Source organism: Coffea arabica, chromosome 5e (assembly GCF_036785885.1).
Source record: "Coffea arabica cultivar ET-39 chromosome 5e, Coffea Arabica ET-39 HiFi, whole genome shotgun sequence".
In the NCBI taxonomy this organism is placed as follows: domain Eukaryota; kingdom Viridiplantae; phylum Streptophyta; class Magnoliopsida; order Gentianales; family Rubiaceae; genus Coffea; species Coffea arabica.
In genome coordinates this window covers 41,539,369-41,564,290 of record NC_092318.1, presented here as the reverse complement: position 1 = coordinate 41,564,290, position 24,922 = coordinate 41,539,369, and the positions used below count along the sequence as shown (strand labels likewise).

The window sequence follows — 24,922 nt, the reverse complement described above, 5'->3', positions numbered from 1 at the left end:
GTCTAATCCGCCCAATTGTTAGGTATCACTACAACAAAAATGGCTTTTCCTGACATGTTTATAAGGACACTTTCTAATTTGTGTCATTATAGTAATCCTATCATGACACTTATTATTAATTCAATAATATATACTATAAATTCTTTTTATTTTATCTAATATAAACATAATAATGTACCTTTAGACTATCTAACGTGACACTTGAGAAAATGTGAGAAAAAAAAGTGACGAAAATTTTAAAATTCAAGGCAAAAAAAGTGGCGGACTCTCGTCTAATTGTCTTTTACCGTGAGAAGCAAAACAAAGCTTTTCTAAGTGTTGAACTCTCTCACAAATCACCTCTACCTCACTTTCACTCAGACGCCCACTCTTACCTCTACCTCCACCTCACTACTGCAATCTCAATCTCTCCGACGATTGAAGACCGGTGAAGTACCATGGCTCTCTGGCATGAAGACCAAGTAATTCTCCAAGTGTCTGCAGCGAAGGTTAGTTCTTTCCCTCTCCTCTCTCTCTAAAATAATTTGCAAATATTTTGGCCCTAAGCCTGTTTTTTTTTCTGAAAATTTTTACCTGCATTCTTGTCGAATCTGCATTTAGGGTGTAATTTTATGGTTATTTACATGATTAATCTTTTCATCCGTAGAAATTTATTGCCCTAATTTTTAACTTGAGGGAAAAAATTGTTAAAAATTTTTGCCTTTCATCATGAATCCCCTAGATTAATTGCATCATCTGACTCTTGGCCGGCTTGGGAAGGACTTGCTACTTCTCAACCATTTTTTGCACAAAACCTAGCTACGGCTGGACTTGGCAGGGGGAGAGTTGAACAAAAATTGACCAGCGGTTGGAAAATTTTGGTTGTTGTCGTTGGTAGTGTAAAATGTTGACCATATTTTCTGCTTCTTTCCCTCATTAGACAAACCTACCCAACAAACTTAGAAAACATTAAATTAGATGCGTTTTGCCACTAGTTTTTGGGGTTGATTTAGTTTATCCAGCAAGCTAATTGGAGCTTTTGTATGGGCACGCAGAATTGGAAGTTGAGTACTAAAATGGGTTGATTTTGTACTCTGTTTTATGAATTAAAGAAGTTGCTTCTGCTTTGCAGCTGCATTTTTGCTTCTGCTTTGCAGGAGATTGGGTTTATTGGACTTTGTGGTTGGTATAAGAGGATGAGTGGTGTGATTATGGTTGTTGGCAAGTATGAGGTGGTAATTAATAGATGAAATTAAAGCTTCCAGGTGGGAAAAGATCATAACTTTTCTCTAGCTAATATTTAAGAAGTCCGGGTGTTCTTAGGTCTCTTGTTACTCCAACATATTAGACGAAGGATCAGGAAAAGGAGTAAATCATCTGAGTCCTCTTTTGTATTGCAAACATCCAAGTTCGGAGACATAAAGGTTATTAGTGAAATCTTTCTCTTTCTCTCCCCCCCCAACACACACACACTCACTCACTTATTGCCTTTTCGGTGCATCCACTCTTTTGATATCTGTATGTCTCTGCTGGGAAATCCACATGCATTATCCCTCAAATCTAGCTGTTGAAAGCCATGAGAAAGCTGGAAGGAGCTTTTTTCTTTAAGAGTATTGTCTACTGTGCATGTTCTATATTTTTCATGAAATTCCGTTTTTGGCATTGTGACTTAAGACTTAGCAAGAAATTGTATGCTTCCATGGATGTGTATTTGTGTATTCATTCATGGTGGGTAATATGTAATCAAGCACCACATCGTACAGGTTTTATCAACTTGGAAATCTTGGTTAGCATCTTCACAACTTGTGAACTTGTACCTTTCGCATTTGTCTTTCTTATTGTGTATATAATACTTGGCTTCGTGAGCATATAGCAGTTACTCCCAAGGTTGGTCTCCTCTTCTCATCATTACTTTTCGTGGGACTAATTGGTGCTTTTGAGAAGTGAAGGTTCTTTGTACCTTGTTTCTATTAGCTACCAAGCTTTTCATTAGTGGTCGTGATTTTGAGGATCTTGTAGAATTATGCCCAATTGCGAAGTTAAATTGTATTAATGGATATATACTATACATGATTGTTGGCATACTAATTGAATAGGTTGCTGTCAGTGGGGTTTTCATTTTGTTTCACTGAGGGCCAACCCCAACCCAAACTTGTTTAGCTGGGAGTTGGATTTCATAGTACTTGTCATGCCATTGACTTTGCTCATCTGAGTTCATCTTGTGAGGAAAATAAAATGTTCTGGGTAGTTAGTTCCTACAGTCTGGGCATTTAGTTTTGTTCTTCAGCTTAATGCAGAAATGTGGTGGTTCTTTTCTGAGTCTCATTTACTGGCAAAATGTGCTTAAGAAATTATATGCTTTGATTTTTTCTGAATTTTTATTTGGGGATGTTTAAAAACGAAAGGTAAGAGAATTTGAATGGGGAAGAATACAATTTATAGGGCAAATTTATGCAATAATTTTGCGTGTAACATTTAAATGATGTTTTAGGAGAATTAACTTTGTTATAGTCAGCAAATTGCTGGATTTCTCCAAATGCAAAAATTTACAGTATTTGATATGTTTACTTACGATATAGTCTAGATGTGCCTCGGTGCTTCCTCCAAATTTGCATGTTTAGACCAATTTGCTTCTGCTTATGATTGAAGTGGACATTTCTTTGCATTCAGAAGCGACGTTGACTAACTTGTCGCATTCAGTGTTTGGATAGGTGGGAGTATATTGGCGTCACTTGGTTCCTTTCAGGAAATGTGGTTTTCAAAATCTGAGTAAGCTTTTACATCCACTTTACCTTTCAATATTCAACTTTTCTCCTTTTTTTCTCCCCATTTTCAGTTTGTTTTATCTCTCGATTAACAGGTTTGAGGAACATGGAGCTTCTAATGTTCAAAGAAAATGCCCGTAAAGTACTTTACTGGTGCGGACAATTATCACATTAGACAGAAATTCATGGATTTGACTTCACTTTGATTAGTTCACTGACAGTATGGGTTGCTCGGTTTTAATATCCTGCTTTATAGGCGCCCAAACAATGTACTATATATATATATATACTGTACCTCTCGCGGATCGTTGCTAATGTTGTACAATTATGTTACCTGACTTTTAGTTCAGCAAATTATACTTGTTAGGGAATTTTTCAAGTTTGTATTTGTTACTAACTTTTAGTTCAACAAATTATATTTGAGCATTGACTTTTGCTTTTAGATTACTATATGCATTCTGTTCTTTGGGATAATTTTACAAGTCCTTTGGGTTTTTTGATTGACGGAATGTATAGCAGGGAGCACTACCTGCAGGTTACTTCTATATCAAAAAAAAAAAACTCCTGGCAGTTAAAAGTGTCAGCATAGCTCCGTTAAAAAAAACTCCTACTTATTACTGATTATAGCTATCCTGACACTTTCGATTATCAAGAAAAGGAATTTTCGTTGGCAGATGGGATGTTATAACAACACAGTTTTCCTGACACATTTGAATACTACATACCTATCCCTACATTGGAAGGGACGACACTCATCCTAGGTGTGAGGAAAAGTAAAGTGTCAGATTATATTATCTATACTGACACCTTTAAATGCCGTTAAAGGGCATTTTTGTTGTAGTGTATACTTAGGTTAAATAGTTCTAGCAATTCTTTGGTCTTTTTCCAGCATGTCATAAAAATTTTTCCAATATAATTTTTTTTCTGATACTAAACTTTATTATTGCAGCTACAATACCATATTATCTATAACCCATTCTCCAAACAAAAGCTAAATGATAAAGCTCTTGATCAAATAAGACTTGGTAACTGTGTTGTCCTCTATGGATAGTGATATTTTCAATACCCTTTTTAGATTTTACAATCCTTGCATAATTATATTTTAGTCATTATCAAAAAAAATTTAAATACGAAGAGCCAATAAAATCTTGACTTGAAACTTTTTATTTGTTTGAGAAAGATAGAACAGTGCAAGATTTTTTATTTCTTTATTTTAAAATAGTTAATAAATGGACAAGGTTTTAACTCTTCTCTTGCACTTCTTTTGCACAGAGACCATCCAATCTCGCTTTTGGCCTTAGCTCTGAAATTTTCAGCCATTTCATTGTGCCTCCTTAACTTTTTCAAAAATTTGTTCAATAAGCACTCAAGGTTTCTTGAAAATCAAGATAAAAAAAATGATTTTGTTATTCGCTGTTCTTCCTCTTCTAAGAATTGCATAAAAATTATAAACAAAAAGCAAAAGTAAAGGATTCTTCAAGTTATAAATTCGATAATGAGGAGAGTTGTGGGCAAATCATGTTTTTTATAGTTTTATTATGTTGGTGTACTTTGTAATTATTCCGAAATGCGTATTAGTACCAAATAGAAACAAGTGTAAGGATTAATAATGTAGAACATATTTTAGAAGACTTTTTGACCAAAATGATCACATGAAGGTTGAAAGGAAGAAGACTATTTTGGCAATAATATCACATGAAGATTTGACAACATCTCACCATAATGCCAAGATATGATGAGATTTGATAGGATTTTATTTTATTTTGATATGATTTTATTAGAATGAATGATTGATCTAATTAGAATAATTGGTTGGCATGATTGATTGTCATGATTAGGAAGACAAAGTTGATTGATTGTTTTGGCTAGCAAGGTATTCTTTTTAATTCTCCCAAGTAGTTAACCTTATAAATAGGTCCTTGTGGTAGGGTCTCTTAAGCTTACAAATAGCCTTTTTAGTTTTCTCAGAGTCTCTACTTAAGGTTCTTTGAATCTTATTTAGGGTTTTTCATGAAAACCTTGATTATTTCTTTGAATTGTTCGTGTAACAATTTGGCCTATTTTGCTTCCACGTCAACTGAAGAGACCTCCCAGTATCCAAATCAGTGGCATTATTCCAATAATGAGAACTCCAAAAAATTAATGATATAATTTTGTTTGGTTTACTACAAGTACATTTAGTTATCTGACATAAATTCTTGCTTTTATCTCTCTATTATAAGATCATTTCTTTCACTTAGTTTAAAAAGCTCTAACCATTCTTAGAACCTCTTTTAGACATGTCATAAAATTTTCTAATACTAAAAATTATTCTTTTATTTAATACTAAATTTCATTATTGCAGCTAGGATATTATATTTATCTATACCCCTTTCTGCAAACAAAAGTATAATAATCAATATCTACAATAAGTTCTAAAGTATAATATAGGAACACAAATCTTAAGGTATAAAAATATAAGAATAATCAATGTATGTATACATACATAGATACAGACATACATATATATATGTGTGTGTGTGTGTGTGTGTGTGTGTGCAGAAAGAAAAAAAAACAAAATCAAACGTTTAAATCCAAAATCAAATTGAAATCAAATTCACCAAAATAGATTAACTAAATTAAATATATTTTGACCTGAAATTCGGTTAACCAATTTCATGTTCAACCCTTGAAAACAATATAGAGACTTTAAGTCCACTGCTCACCGATGTTGGACGACAGACGAGGCAATCTGGGGCTTTAGTTTTATAACCCTATCAGCATTTGTTAACAAGGTGATAAGGTGCAAATCGTAGTTTAAATGAGTGATTTTATGATGGAATAATTGTATATTTTTGCACATAAATTGGTTGTTGGTATGCCTAAATTGATTTGATTGTCATGAAGAAACGTGTTCGATCAGGAACGACGAAGAAAAGAAGCGAATTGAAGAATGAAACACCAACTCCGGCGTCGGAGTTATCACCGGTCATTCTGCTGGAGTTTTTTTGGTCAAGCAAAGGAATATCATTTGATGAAACACGGGCACATGAGTTATCGCCTGTGTTGTCGCTGGTCTTTGGCGGGTTTCTGCAAGTTCGATTTTCAGCAGCTTCAGGAAACCTATTCCAACACAAATTCACTTGTACTATAGCATCTGTCCAAATTCTCGACGTGCTTTTTCTCGCAAACTTGGGACAATCAAAGACAGTCTTCACACATTTAACAGTGTACGACCATGAATATCGAAGTGGAGATGCTCACCCTATTTTCCCAGTTGCAGGTCTCCCAAACAAAACTTGGGGCTTTAACCAATTTGGAACTGTTTTCGTCGTCGATAATTTCTTGACCCAAAGCATTTCACCCAGATCTGGACTAGTTGGTCGTTTGCAAGGCTTAGTTGCAGTGGCATCCCTTGATAACATCAACCTAGAGCTTGCGTTTATGATTCTGTTCTCTAATGGAAAGTACAATGGTATCACTGTGGAAATAAAAGGAATTGTCATACAGTCTGTGGACGTCAAAGAAGTTGCAATTGTAAGAGGAACCAAACAATTTCGGTATGCGACAGGGTATATTACCTTTGAGACGGTCCGCTCAGTAGGAGATTATGACAGGAAATAAAGGATGACTACCCTGGTATTGCTCTTCATTAATTTTTTTTTTTACAATAAAATCTATTCTAAACCTACTTCTATTCCTACTCTATACTAAGGGAAGGGGAATTTAAAGAGGGCCAAGAGGAATTCAAAAGGAACTAAACTACCACCAGTCCAGATGGACGTCTACACACTCGTCGACAAACTTTTCCAGAAAAGCCTAGATTTTTTAGAATGCAGGCTAAGGAATTTAATCTCTTAACCTACACTTAAATAGAGGTTTAAAATTTTCTTAATGGCCAACTACTTCTACTCCTAGAGTAGTTGGTTATTGCACTTCATTAATAACTGATGTAAATAAGCTCGACCCTTCCTACAGGTCATCAGGTCAAGAGTTTTTCCATCTATTAATTTTAAAAATGTAGGCTGTGAGCTGTATGTTTCTTGGGGTCTTTATTACCTCCATGCATTTAGCAGCTCAAACTATCGAATCGGATACTTTATTACCTTACACTATTGCTGCGTGGCATACTACACATTTTTTCTATTAATAGGAGAAGAACGGGATTTAAGAGTTGGGAAGGGGGAATGAGGGATTTGAATCAAAACCTCTATTTTTTTTACATTTCAAATTTAGCCACTAAATTAAAATCTACTTGACCTCATAGTGCACTGTTCAAGTAAGATACAAATCAATAAAATCTATCACCATTTATTAATACAAAGGACATTATCAGCTTGAATTTGCATTTGTTCTTTCTCATTGAATGGTGCTAAAGCCTTCTTTATTCAAAAAAAGCCATAAAAAGTTTATTGATTATAAATGAATTTGTAAAATGTACTATAAGTCGATAGTGTAAGCTCTTAAATAGTGCAATTGATGGTTTATGGTTCAAACTGCTATTAGCATTAGTTTAGGAGTGCAAATTGCAATTAACCAAAAAAAAAATTATACTACAAGACTCTTTGTACGTACGCCAGAGTTTGTGTACTTGGTGTGCGTTTGATATATGCAGCTATGTGCGAGACTTATCATTGTTTGATATCTATGCTTGATGTGGGTTTGATATGTGCATTTATGTGCGAGACTTATCATTGACCTTGAAAATGATAGTTTTCGAAAAAAATAAACGATGACAGTTCCTAGACGTAATGTCCAAGTAAGACACTTTTGGAGTCGTACTAAAAGAGTTTTATGAACCAATGAGATTAGGTTGAGGTTAAGAGTAGTTGACCATCAAGAAAGTTTTAAACTTCTATTTGGGTGTAGATCAAGAAAGCGAATCCCTTATCCTGCATTCTAAAAAATTCAGAATTTTCTAGAAAGTTTCCCATTACTCATCTGGATTGGTGATAGTTCAGTCTCTTCAGATTCTGTCTCCTCCTAGTAGAGAGTAGAAGTAAGTGTAGATTAGAATCTATCATGTCCGACAAAAAAAAAAAAAAAAAAAGATTGGGTTGTGGTTGTTAAGCCAATGATGGAAGACAAAATCCTATCGGGTTTGGTAAATGAACACCTGGAAATCACTAAGTTATTTTTTCTGACATTCTTTTTTCTTTTTGAGCTAAAGTTTTCCTTTTTTTTTTTAACTAAACAAACTTGATGATATTTACTTCAAGAAATTTCTAAAAAGTAATTTGCTTGAACCTATAAATAATTTAAAGTCTAATCCAATTTTTGTAGTTCAACTTCTACTGCTAATTTCAGTTTAGCATTTAACCGGCAAAGATTGTAATTTGGTCATTAACAGAAGATGAGCTCATAGCTAGACCATTGCCACATATTTAGTCATTTTCTTAGGCTAGACAGGCTAGTACAACTCATGGGACTGTATAAATTGGACACAAAAATTCTATACCGAAGAGAATTTCAAAATTGTTGTTGCTTTTCTCCTTAAGTAAAATCTCTAATCTTATGGACATGATTTGTAGTTTATGTCATTGAGTTGAGTATTCCTGAGTTGGGAACTATGTCTTTCATCTAAAAAATTGGCGCCTTTAGGGCATATTGTAAAAAAATGGACCTGATTTTTTTTTTTTTTTTGTGGGCAAAAGGGTATATTTTCTCTATGAAAGTATTGTGATTAAGGAGTGGGTGATAATGCTGATACTATAATAGCAGAATCACCTTTTTTTGTATACTTACTTTGTGCTCTTAGGTCACTACATAGGAAAAACCATTTACCGAGAGCTGAAAATTTCTCGGTTACATCAGTTGTGATATTAAATATTTACAATGTACTTATCTTAAAATTCTTATCTAGAGTGGAATGGATTATATTACTCTTTAATAGTTGCACATGGAATTTCAATTGCGTATGGATTCTTTAAAGAGTAGCTGCAATTGGATGAATTACAGAAGGATTTCAACTCATTGATCAAAGTTCGGTGACAACTAGAGAAGTAAAGGTGGGAGAAAACGAATTGAATATAATCTGTAAAATATGTGTGGTAATTGAAGCCAAACACTTAGTTTATATAGGCAATTACAAATGCAAGATATAAGTAGGAAATTGCAAACAAAAATAAGAAAAGTAAGAAATCTGAGAATAAAATTTTGGGTAGCATGCTTGTAGAATATTTTCTTTGGGTGGAATATAACTTGTTTACCATCTATGACAGTAGAAGTGAATTGACTCTTAACAAGCATAGTTATTATGTAAGTTATTTTGACGTAAGATGAATTCTTCCACTTGGAGGGGTGTATGAATACATCACTGATTAACAGGTTAGGGCCATAATAGTTAAAGCATAATATCTAAATCTACTTTATGGCTTTTCTTTGCATGGTACGTCCCACTTCTCTTGAAGTTTATTTACGTGCCAAATTCCTCCACCGCAAAACAAATTAAGAAGTCCACACTTTCTTTTTTGTTTTTTATTCAAACAAGTATGAAAATGATTGCTACCTAATTAGCTGTGGTTACTTATTTTAGCTGCTGAGTATCTATAAAACGATATCAATAAATTTTTGGTCCACACATAGCGGCGCCTGATAGCCGCCTACCGACAGCGATGCGCGTGTGGTCACTGGTCGCTAATCTATAGAAGCAAAATAAGGACAAAAATACGTACTGTAATTGCCTTCCAAGTTGTCGGTGAGTCCCCATCTTTGTACTTAAGCGCCATTCTGATGGGTGCATGAAAGTAGCAGCATTTCAACTTGATTAATGTCTAAGATCAAAACAGATTGGGTAGCTAGTTAAGTTCGGTTCATGGTTTGAGATATTGGATGGTAGTTTATATTAGTCCTTTGGTGAAAATCATCACCGATTAAACTCAAGATTTTTATGGCGATTATTTAGAAATGAATTAACAGTAAAATTACGGAAATGTATCTGGATTTATGTTGACAAACTGGTACTTGAATTGCTAGAGATTTTGGGTGGTCTTCCAGGTTAACACGTATTTGCTATTCCTTTGAGAGAGTCCTTTAATTTCTCTCTGGTATTTTTCATGATGATGAGATATTTTCTTTTTGGTATTTTTTTCTAACGATGGGATATCAGGAATTAGCTATTTTGTGATATTAGAAAATATAATAATAAGAATACCCATGTGAATTGGAGACCGTAACCCTATTTTTATAGATAACATTCTTGTTATCTTTTGAATTCCTATTTCAGTCCATCATAAAAATAAAAATTACCTTTAAATTTCTACATATTAAAGGCTCACATCCTATTAAATATATTAAAACATAAATCATAATTAATTACTTTAATTAAATTTAAATTCATTTGATAATTTATAATACATAATTATCTACATATTAGTTGAATTTTGGATCCTATCCCTGATCCAACGTGAGACCGTGCCCAAGTTTTACTGAGCTATACTACGTACCTGGAAAGAAAGCCTCGAGGTGCTGGCTGCTGAGAGTGCAGCAACTCTGATAGAATCCTCGACTGTAGCGCTTCAGACCAACTCTGATGGAAACAGCAAAAGAAAGGATCTGGGGCCGGTTCGAAAGGCAACGCATGCAACAAGTACTTGGGCCAATCGATGCACCCCGCACCACGCTGAACATAATAATTCCACCAGAGAGAAATTAAAAATACACTCCATAGTCCATAGTAATAATAATAAGCTGTATACAAGTGGAAAAATATACTCTACTACTCAATGAATAGGCAGTGGGTCTTGAAAAATGGAAGCAGGAAACAAAACTGAAGTGGCCAAGGGAGGTGGGGTTGGCAGTAGTCTTGAAATCATGGAAGAGGTGTGAGGTAAACAAGTGACGGTTGATAGGAAAAAAATGATATATTACCTTTGAGCCAATCAACACAGTAATTTATATGCGTATCTTATAAATAAACTTGACCCTGGCTTTGCTTCTGTTAATTCAGATGTAAACAATATGAGTAATTCCAAAAAGCATGGTATGAGTTGAAATATTGTTTTCCACATGAGCAACATAGATGTTTTTGCCAAAATTTTGAATAACGTTTTTAACCTCGGGTCTTGACTAAATGAAATAACTTTTTTTTTTTGCCTTACAAAATTCCAAGTGCTGAGTAGCATAATTATTGCTTAAGTATTTTCCTATCAGACTGCTCCAAAAATCATTACTGTTGTCCTCAGAAGGTTCTCATGACCGCATTTGAAGGACAGCGCACAGTTACATGTGGTTAATTATATATGCCAGCAACGACCCTAAGTTTTAAAAATTAGATTGAACTCAAACAGTTTGTTAAGGTTTCGAGGCAGAACTTCTCACATGGGACGGTTGGGTTGAACGGTACGGAGAGGGAGTGTAAGTTGAGACCTCCGGTTTACACTAAAAGAAAAAAACTTCTCACAATTAATTTGTAATCTTGTGCGGTTTCTTTTGGAAACTATAATTGAGAACAACATTTTGGTAAAAAGGAAATGGTTTAACTAACATAGAGTATTACACAAATTTTGTTTAAGAGTGTAAATTCTTTTTCGCAAGCTAACCTCTTTGTTAGACAAACTCCTCGGAGGATGAATACTATTTATGTGCTTGGATAAGAGATTAGTTGAAATATTATTTGAAAATGAAATTAAAAATAAAAAATATATTAAAAAATGTATTTATAATGTAAATAAATAACAATTTTTTATCAAATAATCCCATACAAACACATACCGACAGCCTCAGGACCATTACTAGTTTTCACTGCAATTATGGTTGTACGGTCCCATGCAACCTTAGTACTGACTCACCGATGCATGGTGGCAAGAGGGAAGAGCAAAAGAAATTAGGACAAGACATCACTGTGGGGCAGGGTAAAGAAAAGCTATTAAGAAAATAACATGTATTCCCTTAACAACGTATGGGCATCAATGTTTTAAAAACCGGACCGTTAATTGAACCGGTGAAGTGAAAGGGTCGAGGTTCAACCGGTCGAACCGGTTCAACCCCGGTTCAATGAATTTTTTTAAAAATAATTTATATAAATATATATATGCACAAAATAAGACATGTAATGGATAATTTAATACTTTATATGATGAAAAGTTTACTATTTTCGAATAACCTGGATTTTTAAAAATAAAAATTTTAAATTATAAGTTAAAACAAATAAATTTCATCTCAATTTCAATTATATCTATCAAAAAAATCTTAAATCCAATCCAAAAATATCACAATATTTGAAATTATACAAAATTCACGTCTATAAGAATTTAGACATTGTGAACTTAAATTTTAATTTACATTTTGGAATTTAAATTTATAATTTAAAAAAGGAAGTTTGGAGTTCGAAGAAAATCAAGAGAATTGAAAATAGAAATGCAAATTTGATAAGAAACAAAAAATGAGATAAAAGTGAGTGGTTGTGGTATTAAATAAATTGGGTTAAAGAAAAATAATTCTTTTTTAACTTTTTTAAATTTAATGGACAAAAACAAAATTAAAATATGGAAGAAAACATCAATAAATTAAAAATAAAGAGGTTTGATTAAAAAATGAGTGGCAAAAGAAAAGATGATAAAGAGAGAGAGAAAGAGTTGAAGATTAAAAAGAAAGAGCCATGAAAGGATGATATTTTGTAAGAAAAATGGAACAAAAGAAATATGAGTATTTGTTTTATATAAATAAGTTATCAAAAAAAACTAATAAGATGTGATGGTGCAATGGTTACTACATTGGTCTTCTATTACAAAGGTCTTGAGTTCGAATCTTAATAACTACATTTTGCAAAACTAAAAAAAAAAAAAAAAAAAGTGGAAAACTCAAAAACCCGGAAATAACCGGTTCAAATCCGGTTCGGCGGTTTTCGCGGTCCGACCGGTTTTTGACCGGTTTCGTGACAAAGTCAAACCTAGCATTGAACCGGACCGGAGCCATGGCCGGTTCGCGGTTCAACCGGTCGAACCGGCCGGTCCGGTCCGGTTTTCAAAACACTGATGGGCATTTGCATGCACCCAAAAATTGTCATTAATTCGGGAGTAGTTTCCCATGCTTTATTGGCGGGAAACAAGTTGCAGAGAGCAAGAAGAGTTGGAAAAATTGGTCAGATGCAATAATCCTGGGATACGTAAAAATGAAGCCATGTGTACTTCAATCTTAATTGTAAATGCTTACGTGACAAAAGAGTTATCACGGTATAGATTTAATTGTTAGTTGACATTGATGAATAATTATATACATAAATATTAGGGGGAGTATCGTGAGGGTATTTCGCGCTTGTGGTTAAAGAAAATTTTTCATTGGATAAATAATAGTATATTTTGGAAAGAAATAGTCATCAAATATGATAAAACTACTAATAGTACATTTTAACTGCAATACACACTTGTATACTTTGTTTTATTAATGCTTGTATAATTTTACCATTTTCAAAAGGTCCAAACACTACTATAAAAATAGTCTTTAGTGACACACCTATTATGACACTTTTAGCAAAATGTCATAATACAATCTTAATATGACATGCAATAGGAATGGTCATTAAAAAGGAAAAGAAGACACCATAACGACATCGTAATGTTAGAAATAGATTGAAAAAAAAAACAGAAAATGCTGAAATAAAATGGCGCTCCACTAAAGCACCTTTTTTCAGGAAAATTTGTATGCCCCTCTCCAGAACCTATCCGACCTCAAACTCTACTCTTTCCTCCCCCAATTTTTCCTCTCGGACAGAACCAATCATCCCAATTGAGCCAGAGAACCAATCATGCATCATCATACACAACATCCATTCTCACGCTCTTGCACCTTGTCTCATCGCATCGTTTTTCATCTTTCTAAGTAACTCTTGGATCCGTGGTTTGATTGCGAAGAGGAATTAGGGCATTTGAACCTAGTGATAATTAGGACATTTGAAGGTAGAGGAAGGCAAGATTGTGGTGGCAGACAAACGGTTAGTCTGCATTTGGTTTTTGAAAGTTATTTGCTTTTTGTGCCTAATTTTTCCATCTCTTGATTCAATTTTCTGTTGAGTTTTCCTTGCAAAATTAGGTTAGAAATTTAGGTTTGTAAGGCTAATACCCTAATATTAAGTGGGTTATTCCGTTTTTCATGAGTTTGGACTGATTTCAAGCATTTAGTGTTATACTTTTCTAGCAAAAAACGTGAAGTCTAATAATATTTGCTATGTGTTTGCTGTTTTGCCAGAAAGAAACTTTCAAAATATAGCTGCCCCATTTGAATAGTTGTTTAACTAGTTTTAATGCAGCTGGTTGAACTTGAAGATGCTTAAATTATGTGCTCCTAAACAGGGCAACATTGGGCAATACTTGAGTGGTTGGTAATTACCAATTTCTTGGATTCGGATTCGGATTGTGATGAGAAACCAAATAGAGTTTAAGAAACTTTATTAGTCTAGTTTAAGCATCTTATTTTCAGCTTTGTTCATTCTTCATTTGATGGCTCTTGGAATTTGGTTTATTTGTTCTTCCTTGTAATTGAATATTGGGGTTTTTGTTAGGAAGATAGAGAGTCATCAAGAGACTAATAAAGTGTAGTAACATACTTAAGAAAGAGAAAGAATTATTCTGCAAATTTCTGAAAAAAGTTAAAATTCCTAATGGTTATTCAGCCACAATTTCAAAGTCTGTGCACTTGAAACCTCCTAAACTATCCAGACTCAAGAGCCATGACAATCACATTTTAATGCAACAACTGTCACCATAATGCTACAAAAAACTTCTTCCAAAATCGGTGCGGTTTCCCTTGATAAAGTTGTCCATCTACTTTAGAAATTTGTGTTCTAAAACATTTTGTCCTAGGGAACTTGTTCAAATGGAAAGTGAAACTACTATTGCGCTATGCCAGTTGGAGCGTGTGTTTCTACCGTCTTTATTTGTTGTAATGGTTCATTTGACCATTCATTTAGCAACTGCGGCAAGGATAATTGGTCCAGTATACTATCGTTGGATGTATCCAATTGAAAGGTAATTATCATAAGTTTAAAATTTCATCTTTTTTCCTTAATGTGATTAGTCTTATTATAACATATTATTTTGTACTTATCTCAGCTACCTATGCACCTTGAAGAATTATGTTCGAAATAGAAGTCGGATTGATGGTTTGATTGCAAAAGAGTACCTAATTGATGAGTGTAAACCACTGAAATTTGGATTGGTTTGTAGTATTATGTAATGAATTTCTGTATAGGAGTTGCTCTCTTGTGTATGATTTTCACAAACTTTATAAAATTGATATTTTCAAGGTTGAGGATGAAGTTACAATAAGGAACATGATTGATCCAAACAAAATTTTGGCTGTTGGAGAGGTTAGAAGTTTGGATCCTATGGCTAAAGTTGGACACATACCTTTGGGGTCGCATTAGTGTGAAGTTCATGTGAATGTGCCTGTGGAGAGTAATGAGGAGTTGATGAGGCCATACCATGATTTCCGAAAGATTAGAGATGCAATTGGAGTGGCTATTGTTTGGCCAATAAATCTGGTACTCTTTTTGTCATACCTTTACCATTTGTCTAATATAGTTATTATTTGTTTTCTAATGTTAAAACTGTAAGACAAGACCTGTGTGAATTGTAATTTGTCTTGTTTGGTTTACGACACTTGTAGGTGAGTATTGAAGAAAACTAAAGCAACATTGGGTCAAGTGGCAGTTTTTTGAAGGCATCGTCCTTGCTTTGTAGTTGAGTTGTTGTCCTGTGCGTCTTTTATATGTACACGACTGATTTATAACCATCTAAATTAGTATGTAATTTGTAGACACTTTTGGTGTGGATTGTTTGGATGATGTACTTTTGCTCAAGTTTGGATGATTGTATCACTTCTTTTATATTATTGTACTAGCTATGTTACAATCCTTCAAAATTTAAGATCTGAGATGCTTGTGCAGCAGGATGAAATGTGGTTTCTGACGTTAGATGATATGCAACATGAAGTTGGAACACTTTAATTTGGATGCTATACTGACAAGTAGAAAATGTCATAAAAGCCTGATCTAGTTGCTCTTCAAAAGTGTCATACTATGTCTATCTACTTATACTGAAAAAACGTCGTGATATGTTATTGTACCCCAGCATTTCTTGTCATTTGAAAGTGTCATAATAGACATAGATAATGACATTTAATAATGTCATAATATAATGATAAATTGGGACACTTAAAATTGTCATAAACCTATCGTGACGCTAGAATGGATGATGCTTTCAGTAGAGCGTCATTATAGCCTAAACGTCATGACATAGATCTATAATGACACTTTTGAATGTCATAAAAGGACATTTTTGTAGTAGTGAAAAATGTCAATTGAAAATCATCCAAAAGGAGACATAAGTCGTTTTAGACAAGGTAATACCCTCTAACAGCTAGTTATATCAACGTATTAATTGCACAACAAAAGTCACACTTCAATTAAATGTATCTATAACATCATTTTAGTAATTACACCAACATATAAATTTATATGAGTTGTACTCGATACAAAAATGGTTACAAAATAATTTCATATTCCAAAACTAGTCAAATGTCTCCATAAATCAAATCTTTAAATATACCAAAATGAGATTATTTCGATAAATATACCTAAACACGTGCTACTCTCAGTTGTACCAAAAGTTTTAAAAAACTACACAACATTCCACATTTCCAAAACACCTCTATCCATGCGGTTGAAATTCAAACCCTCCTTTAACCACTACTCATTCTTATATAGTATAAGGATGTAAAAACGGTTGCAAAATAATTTCATATTTCAAAAATACCCAGATGTCTCCATAAATCAAACCTTTAAATTTACATTTAAAAACCTAAACACATGTTGTACTTAGTAGTACCAAAAGTTAAAAAAAAACTATATAACATTCCACATTTCCAAAAAATCCCTATCCAAGTGGTTGATATTCAAACACCCTTTAACAACAACTCATTCTTATATAGTATAAGGAATTAAAAGAAATTAATTTTATATAAAATTAATTTTTTACATAATTACATTTATTATAAATTTATTAAAGAATTTTGGTTTATAAGGTTATTGTGATTTAGTACTTACAATATTTGGAGTAGCTACGAGTAGTTATATTGGCAAAATGTGATTAAGTAGTCAAAGCAAAAATTAGTTTTTTCTTTAAGGATAAAATAGAAAGTTTAAAAAATGACATAAAAATGTTTACACTAACTGCGACCCCTCTAACTTTATATATTGCATAGATAGCTTCATAACTGGAATCAAAATTATAGATGAATTATTAGAAACATAATCAACATAGTGCTTCAAGAAACTAGAATCGTGACATAATTGACCTGGTAATTTTAATTTAAATTTAGAAATTAGATAAGTAATCTTATATGTAACATGATGACTTTCAAATCGATATCGAATTTGTAGATGAGTAATCATAAACATAATTAACATAGTACTCCAAGAAACTAGAATTGAGATTGTAGATAAAATAATTATAAACATAAATCACATAATACAAATGTTTCAAAGATTGAACGTTTCAACTATTGAAATAACTAGATGGTTATCAACTTAAGTCCTAGCTCTGCAACGAGTTGTATTGGACATGAGAGACTATAAATCACAAATTTGACTAGTAAAGTAGTGTTAAAATTCACTACAACAAAAATGGCCTTTTCTGACATGCCTATAAGGACACTTGCTGGTTTGTGTCATTATAGTAAACATATCATGACACTTATTAATAAACTCAATAATATGCACTATGATTTTTTTATTTTATCATGATATAAAAATAATAATATGCCTTTAGGCTACCTATCATGACACTCGGGAAATGTGAGATGAACCAAAAAGAAAAACCAAAAAAAGATAGAAAACGACATTGTTTTATTTTGGTTCCAAAACACTTGGTGAAGTACTCTGAAGTTTCATTTTGCCGGCAAAAGGACTTGGTGAAAATTTTCTTCTTCTCATCTCTCTCACCTCTCCGCATACAAGCTATCTCGGCCAGTCCAGAATGTTGGTAGGAATCCAAGCTATCTCCGCAAACAACCATCTTCATCTTTTCTAACCTCAACTTTAAATCCCTCGGCTAAGACATCTAGAAGGGCAGGCAGGGAGTAAAAGTTAGAAGATCGGAGCTCTACATTGGGAAAGCGGGAAGATACTTCAGGCGTGCATATCTTGTTCCAAAATTGAAGTGGTAAACACAATGAAGCTGTTGCCCATAACCTGTTCAATAAAATGTCAATTCCCCCATGTTTTTCATTTTTTTCTGTGAATCTCTTTTAATGTTAATCTATGAAACTTAGTTGTAATTGAAGTTCTGTTTAGGCTATGAATAGAAATCGACTTGGAAGCTCTTTGATGAAGATCAAAACAACAATGGGGTGACTGGAATGACCTATTTGCAAGATAAGTGCAAAAGTTTAAGAAATAAGTTGATGGAAATTAATATTTAAGGACATAATTAATGGACTTCTTGTTGAACTGCACATTGGTCATGCTCTGGTTATGCATCCGTGACAAATAGGTTCAGATTCTTGTTGAGCAAGATTATTGAACAGATAAACAAATATTCTGCCGTTATTGACATGGGTAAGAATGAATGGTGTACCATTTGATTATGTCGTGTTTGATTGACTCGAACTTCCACCCTTCCCAGTTCAGGATGACATAGCACCCTTACTGGTTCTGTTTTTTTTTTTTCTCAATTTAGTCCTGTTTCTAGATCAATTAGCTGAACAGTCATAGCAACTTAAAAGAATCTTGGGACCAAAAAAAGATTATGAGTATAAAATAAAAAGCTAGATAGCATTCTCTTCTTTCTTTCACATTTTACTGTCTCTCTGTGGTGAATGCTTTTTCTTCATAAATATCTGCTGGTCTAACCGTGTCGTAAACCTATGCTTTTTCTGTCATTCGTTTTTTCCAATTACCCATGCCGCCAGTTGCATGCCTTTCTAAAGAGAGGACTTATAAAATTAATCACTACTCACCGGAGATGTATGTATACTTTGATGGAAATTTAGTAAGATTCTTGAATTTCACCTATAGTCTTCATGCTCATGTGTTTGTTTAACCTTTGACATTTCAGATTGAACTTAGGAATTTTGCGAAGACGCGAGCGCAGGAGTTGGTACGAAGGGCTTTGTTCTGTTATTAGGTAAATAAAATTTCTATTCGCTTGCTTGCAAATTCTGTTTTTACAGATTGTTGAGAAATTTTGCATTTTGTTGATTTCCTTTATTTGCTGGGTTGCTTGATTTAGTAGACTGTAAATTCTTGAACTTGAAATTAGGGACTTGTAAGCCACGACCTGAGTTTAAAAAAATCAGGGCGCTTCTTATTCTCAATGATTTGATGGGATTTGTCTAGTTTTCTAAGTACTAATGTGTAGTTGTCGTTTTCATGCTATTGGAAGCTTGTTGGAGGACATTTATTTATATTAAAAGTATGGGTAAAAGTTGGATGGATTTTTCAAGAACAAGTGAAAAGTACGAGGCAGGACTTCAAATGTTTCTAAACTTCGCATTTTCTAGATCAAGTTGTGAGGGAATGATTTTGTGTCCTTGCAAAGATTGCGGCATTAGGTGTTTGTGTGACTAAAATGGAAGCATATGATCATTTGAAAGTGGTAGGATTTATCAAGAGTTATAATAATTGGATAGCACATGGAGAACTTTCAAACTACAATGAAGCCACATCTAATTCTGAAAATACATCAATTAGGGTTTCAAATGGGACTAATGACATGCAAGACTTGGTCCATGATGTATTTGGGATACCACATGGAACAAATGAATTGAATAGAGAAGGGGACATTCCTATTTCAGAGGCTGAAAAATTTTATAAATTGATTGATGATTCTCAACAGGATTTGTACAGTGGTTGCAAAAATTTCTCGAAGTTGTCTTTCATTATTCGTTTGCTTCACATAAAATGCCTTGGTAAGATGAGTAACAAGATTTTTAATATGCTTGTTGAGCTATTGAGAGAAGCATTTTCGGAGGCCATGACTAATTTGCCTTCGTCTTACTATGAGGCTGAGAAATTGATGAATACATTGGGGCTGGGTTATGAAAAGATCAATGCATGTCCTAATGATTGTTCTCTTTATTGGGGTAGTGATGAAAAAAGAACTTCATGCGAAACATGTAACGAGCTTAGGTGGTTTGCTTCAGAAAATGATCCAAGTGGTGAAGAAAGAAATATTCCTCAAAAAGTGTTGTGGCATTTAAGTTAGATTACAAAGACTATTTATGTCTTCTAAAATTGCATCTCAAATGAGATGGCATGAGGAAAAATGTACAAAAGATGGTTTTATGAGACATCCAGCTGATTCTCCAACTTGGCAAACTTTTGACCATCTACATCCAGAATTTGCTAAGGATTGTCGAAATGTTAGATTGGGATTGGCATCTGATGGGTTTAATCCATTCAACAACATGAGTTCTACACACAGTACTTGGCCTGTGGTTTTAATACCATATAACTTACCTCCGTGGATGTGTATGAAGCAACCGTACTTCATGTTGTCCTTGTTAATACTCGGACCATCCTCTCCTGGGAATAATATTGATGTTTATCTACAGCCTCTAGTTAAAGAACGGACCACATTGTGGGATTTTGGCATTCAAACTTACGATGCATCCCAAAAAGAAAATTTTCAATTGCATGTAGCTCTGTTGTGGATAATTAGTGATTTCCCTGGATATGCAATGTTATCTAGGTGGAGCACTAAAGGTGAATATGCTTGTCCTGTTTGTCACAAGTTCACTCATGCATGACGGTTGACTCATAGTTTCAAATATTGCTATATGGGTCATCGTAGATTCTTAGATAGTAAACATAAATTTAGAAAGTAAGCCCAATTCTTTGATGGCACCGAAGAATATGGAAAGCGACCACCTTTGCAAACTGGGGATATGATTGTGAGTGAATTGGGAGACTTGCAAATTAAATTTGAAAAACTTGTGAAAGGTAATCCGAAGTTGCCTTTTAATTGGAAAAAGATGAGTGTTTTCTTTGACTTGCCATATTAGAAAGATAATGTTTTAAGACATAATCTTGACTTCATGCACATTACGAAGAATGTTTGTGAAAATATTTGGGGGACATTGCTGGACATTGAGGATAAAGCAAAGGACTATTATAATTCCCGCCGTGATTTGAGAGAAATAGGAATAAGAAAAGAGCTGCATCCCATTGAGACAGAACCTGGAAAGGTGTACTTACCTCCATCTTCCTTTGCAATGGATAAAAAACAGAGAACTATGTTTTGCAATGTGCTAAAAAAGGTGAAAGTTCCAGATGGTTATGTAGCTAACGTCTAAAGATGCGTTCAAGTAAAACCACCAAGAATTTCGGGGCTTAAAAGTCATGATAATCATATCCTCATGCAGCAATTGATGCCTACAACTTTGAGAAAGACTTTGCCAAAATCTGTGCGCTATTCTTTGATTCGATTGAGTAGATACTTCAGGTAGCTTTGTTCTAAAGTTATTTGTCCTCAAGATGTGGTTCGTTTGGAAAGTGAAATTGCAGTTATACTCTGCGATCTTGAGAAATGCTTTCCACCAACATTCTTCGATGTCATGGTGCATTTAACTATTCATTTGGTAACTGAAGTGAAATTAGGTGGCCCGGTGTATTATCATTGGATATATCCTGTTGAGAGGTACTACTTGTAATTCTAATTATGTCTTAAATGTTTATTACTTTTTTTCTTTCTTTGATTTTTGGAACTAATCAGAGAGTTTAGAATGATGATACTTTAGGTGCCTAGGAACATTAAAATCTTATGTTCGAAATAAAAGTAGGCCTGAAGGTTCGATTGCTCAAGGCTACTTGGCAGAAGAATGCATAAACTTTTGCTCATTGTATCTTGCGGACTATGTTGAGACAAAATTCAATCGTCCAAACAGAAATGAAGAAGTACATAAGGAAATTGAAGATGGTTTAGATATATTCTCTGAATCAGGACATCCTTTGGGGAGGGGCAAGCCAACAGTCTTTGATGCTCATATCTTGAGTAAAGCACATCAGTATATTTTATTTAACTGTGATGCTGTCACACCTTACATAGAGTAAGTTCAACTAGAACTTGATGCATTAAAATTTTATTGTAGAATTGAATGTATGATTACAATATTGACTCATATACTTCTAGGCAACATCGTAGATTGATAGAAGAAGGTCATCCTCAAGTTGCACAACATCTAAAAGAGCGCTTGTACAGCGAAAATTTTGCTTGTTGGCTTGCTGAACATGTAAGTAAAATTTTGAATAATTTTCCCTTGGTCTGAAAAATGTCATTTGAAATAGACATATCGACCAACATACATTTGAATTCTTCATATTGAAATATAGTTTCATATCTTTTTTTTTTACAGATTGACAAGTTAGAACTTCCTTAAAATGTTTCGATGTTAAGAGACTTGAAGTTCCTTACTAAAGGTCCAGATGTTGTTGGAATCCAACATGACAAGTACGTTGTTAATGGATTTATGTTTCACACCAGTGAAGTTGAGAAGAAAAGAAAAATGTAGAATAGTGGTGTTACAGTCAATGCAACAACAACCAGTTTTGCAAGTATAAGGGATCAAAATCCAATTTTGAGTGAACTAGTTTACTTTGGCGTCTTGAAAAATATAATTGAATTAATTTACGGAGGTTGTCGGGTGGTGTTATTCGAATGTGATTGGATATCGAATGGTTCGAGAATGAAACAAGATGCTGATGGGTTTACTGTAGTCAATTTTGCAAATGTGAGGCCTCATGTTGAGTCATTTATACTCGCTTCACAAGCATCACAGGTTTTTTATGTGGCAGATCCAACTGATAAGGATTGGCAAGTTGTTATCTCTACCACTGCAAGAGCTGGATATAACATGGGGACAATCATGGATGTTGAGACATATTTGCAAAGTGATGTTGGCAATCCTGTTGTTGAGAATGAAAATGAGAAAATTAGCTGGGTTCGTGAGGATGGACTCGAGATTGAAGTTGATTTGTCCCAATATAATCTGATTTAGTATCTTTTATAGTTGATAAGCTTGCTGGCCCTATTCTTCTCTGTTTCAATTGCTAGGGGTCTACTAGTGGCTGTCATTTATTTCAATTTGTAATTCAGGGAGTACAACTTAGTTATAACAGTTGGTATTATTTTTAAAATTTTTTGAAGGTCAGCGCCAATTAGTTGCCTATGTTTTGTTTGTCTTGTATTATTCTTTGAAAGTTAAACGTTAGAATTTATCTTCCATAGGAACAGATGAAATTTGGACCTAGACATTGTTTCATTGTTTCCCATGTAAGGTGTTAGTTCAGTAAGTGTTTTGGCTTTGTATTCTGATTAGTTTTGCTTACAGAAGTGGCCAATGCCACGCCTCGTCTTGTTTTTAGGTTCATCCCACCGAAATGTGAAGAAAATAAGTTTTAAAAAATTTTATAAACAAAAAACCCAAAGTCGAATAGAACAGTAGCTAATTGACTGAATCCGTTTGAAACTTTAATCTCTAAATTTCTTAAATAATTTTTTAAAACAATGGAAAAATTATTTTTTAAAAAATTAACAATTCAAAGTGGTTTTATAAAAACAAATATACCAACGTTTTCAAACTCGGAACAGGTTTAATCATGTTTTATTTGTTTTAGAATTAAAAAAATTTGAATATAACTGGTGTAATTTTTTTTAAAAAATAAAAATTTAGTGAATTCCGATAGAACTTTCCGATTTTTATTAGTCAAACTGATCTTTGATTGAGTTTAATCGGTTTAATTGGATTTTTAGATTAACCATCAAAGTGATCGGAGACATTTATCGAATCGATCGAACCGATCAAGCACGATCGAATCGATCTAACTGATCATACCGAACTTGGGTTGTTCAGTTTGATTGAATTTTTGGATTAACCATTGAACAAGACTGGAGACACGATCGAGTCGATTGAACCAGACATGATCGAATCGATCGAACCGATCAAACCGATCGCATCGATCGAACCAATCATTCCAAACTTGGGTTGTTATTACATATTCTGTACACTCCACAACTGATCTTTGATCGAGAAACTGGTTTAATTGAATTTTAGAATTAACCACTGAATAAGACTGAAGACATGATCGAATCGATCAAACCGAAGCAAGTGTAAGACAGTTTGCTCAGTGATCATTTGTAAATTTTGAAATCAAAACCCATTTTCAAAAACACCTAGCGGAAAGTACAATTTTACGATCTTGTAAGTGTCTAATTGCTTCTAATTAACACAAACTTGAGCGGCAATTAGTTTGGAATTGAAACATTGAATATATATATGTTCAATCAATTCTAATCCTAACATCTATCAAGCGTTCCGTTCATATATTTGCAAGTTCAGTTTCTTGTTCGATAAACTAATTCGATCGGCCTAATGACTTGTTAGACTACAAGCTGTACATAATTGGTTTGGACATTTAAGGTTGAATATATATATGTTCAATCAATTATAATCCTAACGTCTATCAAGCGTTCCGTTCATATATTTGCAAGTTCATTTTCTTGTTCGATAAACTAATTCGATCGGCCTAATGACTTGTTAGACTACAAGCCGTACATAATTGGTTTGGACATTTAAGGTTGAATATATATATATATGTTCAATCAATTCTAATCCTAACATTTATCAAGCATTCCGTTCATGTATTTGCTAGTTCATTTTTCTTGTTCGATAAACTAATTCGATCAGCCTAATGACTTGTTAGACTACAAGCCGTACATAATTGCTAGCAGCATAAAATAAATTGAGTACCGAAAACATTTTGATTAAAAGAATGGTTTTTGTTAGCTTCATAAATATAGTTCTAACAATATTTGTAGTAGACAACTTCTACTCAAAAATATTTATAGGACATTTAAGATTGTTATATTTTTTAGAACATTTTTAGTTGTTATATTATATTGTATATAGCTTTAACAAAATTTTTAATTATTATATTTTTAATTGTTATGTATAATAATTGTTATATTATATTTTATATAGTTTTAACAAAATTTTTAGTTATTTTTTTTTGTAGTTGTTATATTATATTGTATATAGCTTTAACAAAATTTTTGGTTGTTATATTTTTAATTGTTATGTATAATAATTGTTATATTATATTGTATATAGTTTTAACAAAATTTTTAGTTGTTATATTATATTGTATATAGCTTTAACAAAATTTTTAGTTATTATATACCTTTAACAAAATTTTGCCCAAACAC

The 24,922-nt window shown here is 33.4% G+C and overlaps 1 protein-coding gene and 2 long non-coding RNA genes across 5 annotated transcripts; all 3 read left to right on the top strand.

The window, feature by feature from the left end:
* The first annotated feature begins 303 nt into the window (after nucleotides 1–303).
* LOC140006283 (uncharacterized) lies at nucleotides 304–3,191 on the top strand. The gene is made up of 3 exons (XR_011813925.1): nucleotides 304–488; nucleotides 2,680–2,748; nucleotides 2,840–3,191. It is a non-coding gene; the product is annotated as an uncharacterized lncRNA (long non-coding RNA).
* A 10,159-nt stretch (nucleotides 3,192–13,350) lies between these two features.
* Nucleotides 13,351–15,573, top strand: LOC140006282 (uncharacterized). 3 transcript variants are annotated; one of them, XR_011813923.1, is made up of 5 exons: nucleotides 13,351–13,653; nucleotides 14,629–14,686; nucleotides 14,771–14,853; nucleotides 14,965–15,201; nucleotides 15,327–15,573. It is a non-coding gene; the product is annotated as an uncharacterized lncRNA (long non-coding RNA). The 3 variants fall into 3 exon arrangements; XR_011813924.1 differs by having other exon boundaries at nucleotides 14,522–14,686; XR_011813922.1 differs by having other exon boundaries at nucleotides 13,351–14,686.
* Nucleotides 15,574–19,964: 4,391 nt separating this feature from the next.
* LOC140007028 (uncharacterized) lies at nucleotides 19,965–22,097 on the top strand. Its single transcript, XM_072049713.1, has 6 exons — nucleotides 19,965–20,441; nucleotides 20,772–20,999; nucleotides 21,084–21,163; nucleotides 21,459–21,767; nucleotides 21,851–21,950; nucleotides 22,074–22,097. The coding sequence occupies exons 1-6, from the start codon at nucleotides 19,965–19,967 to the stop codon at nucleotides 22,095–22,097; spliced, it is 1,218 nt and encodes a 405-aa protein (XP_071905814.1).
* Nucleotides 22,098–24,922: the final 2,825 nt, after the last annotated feature.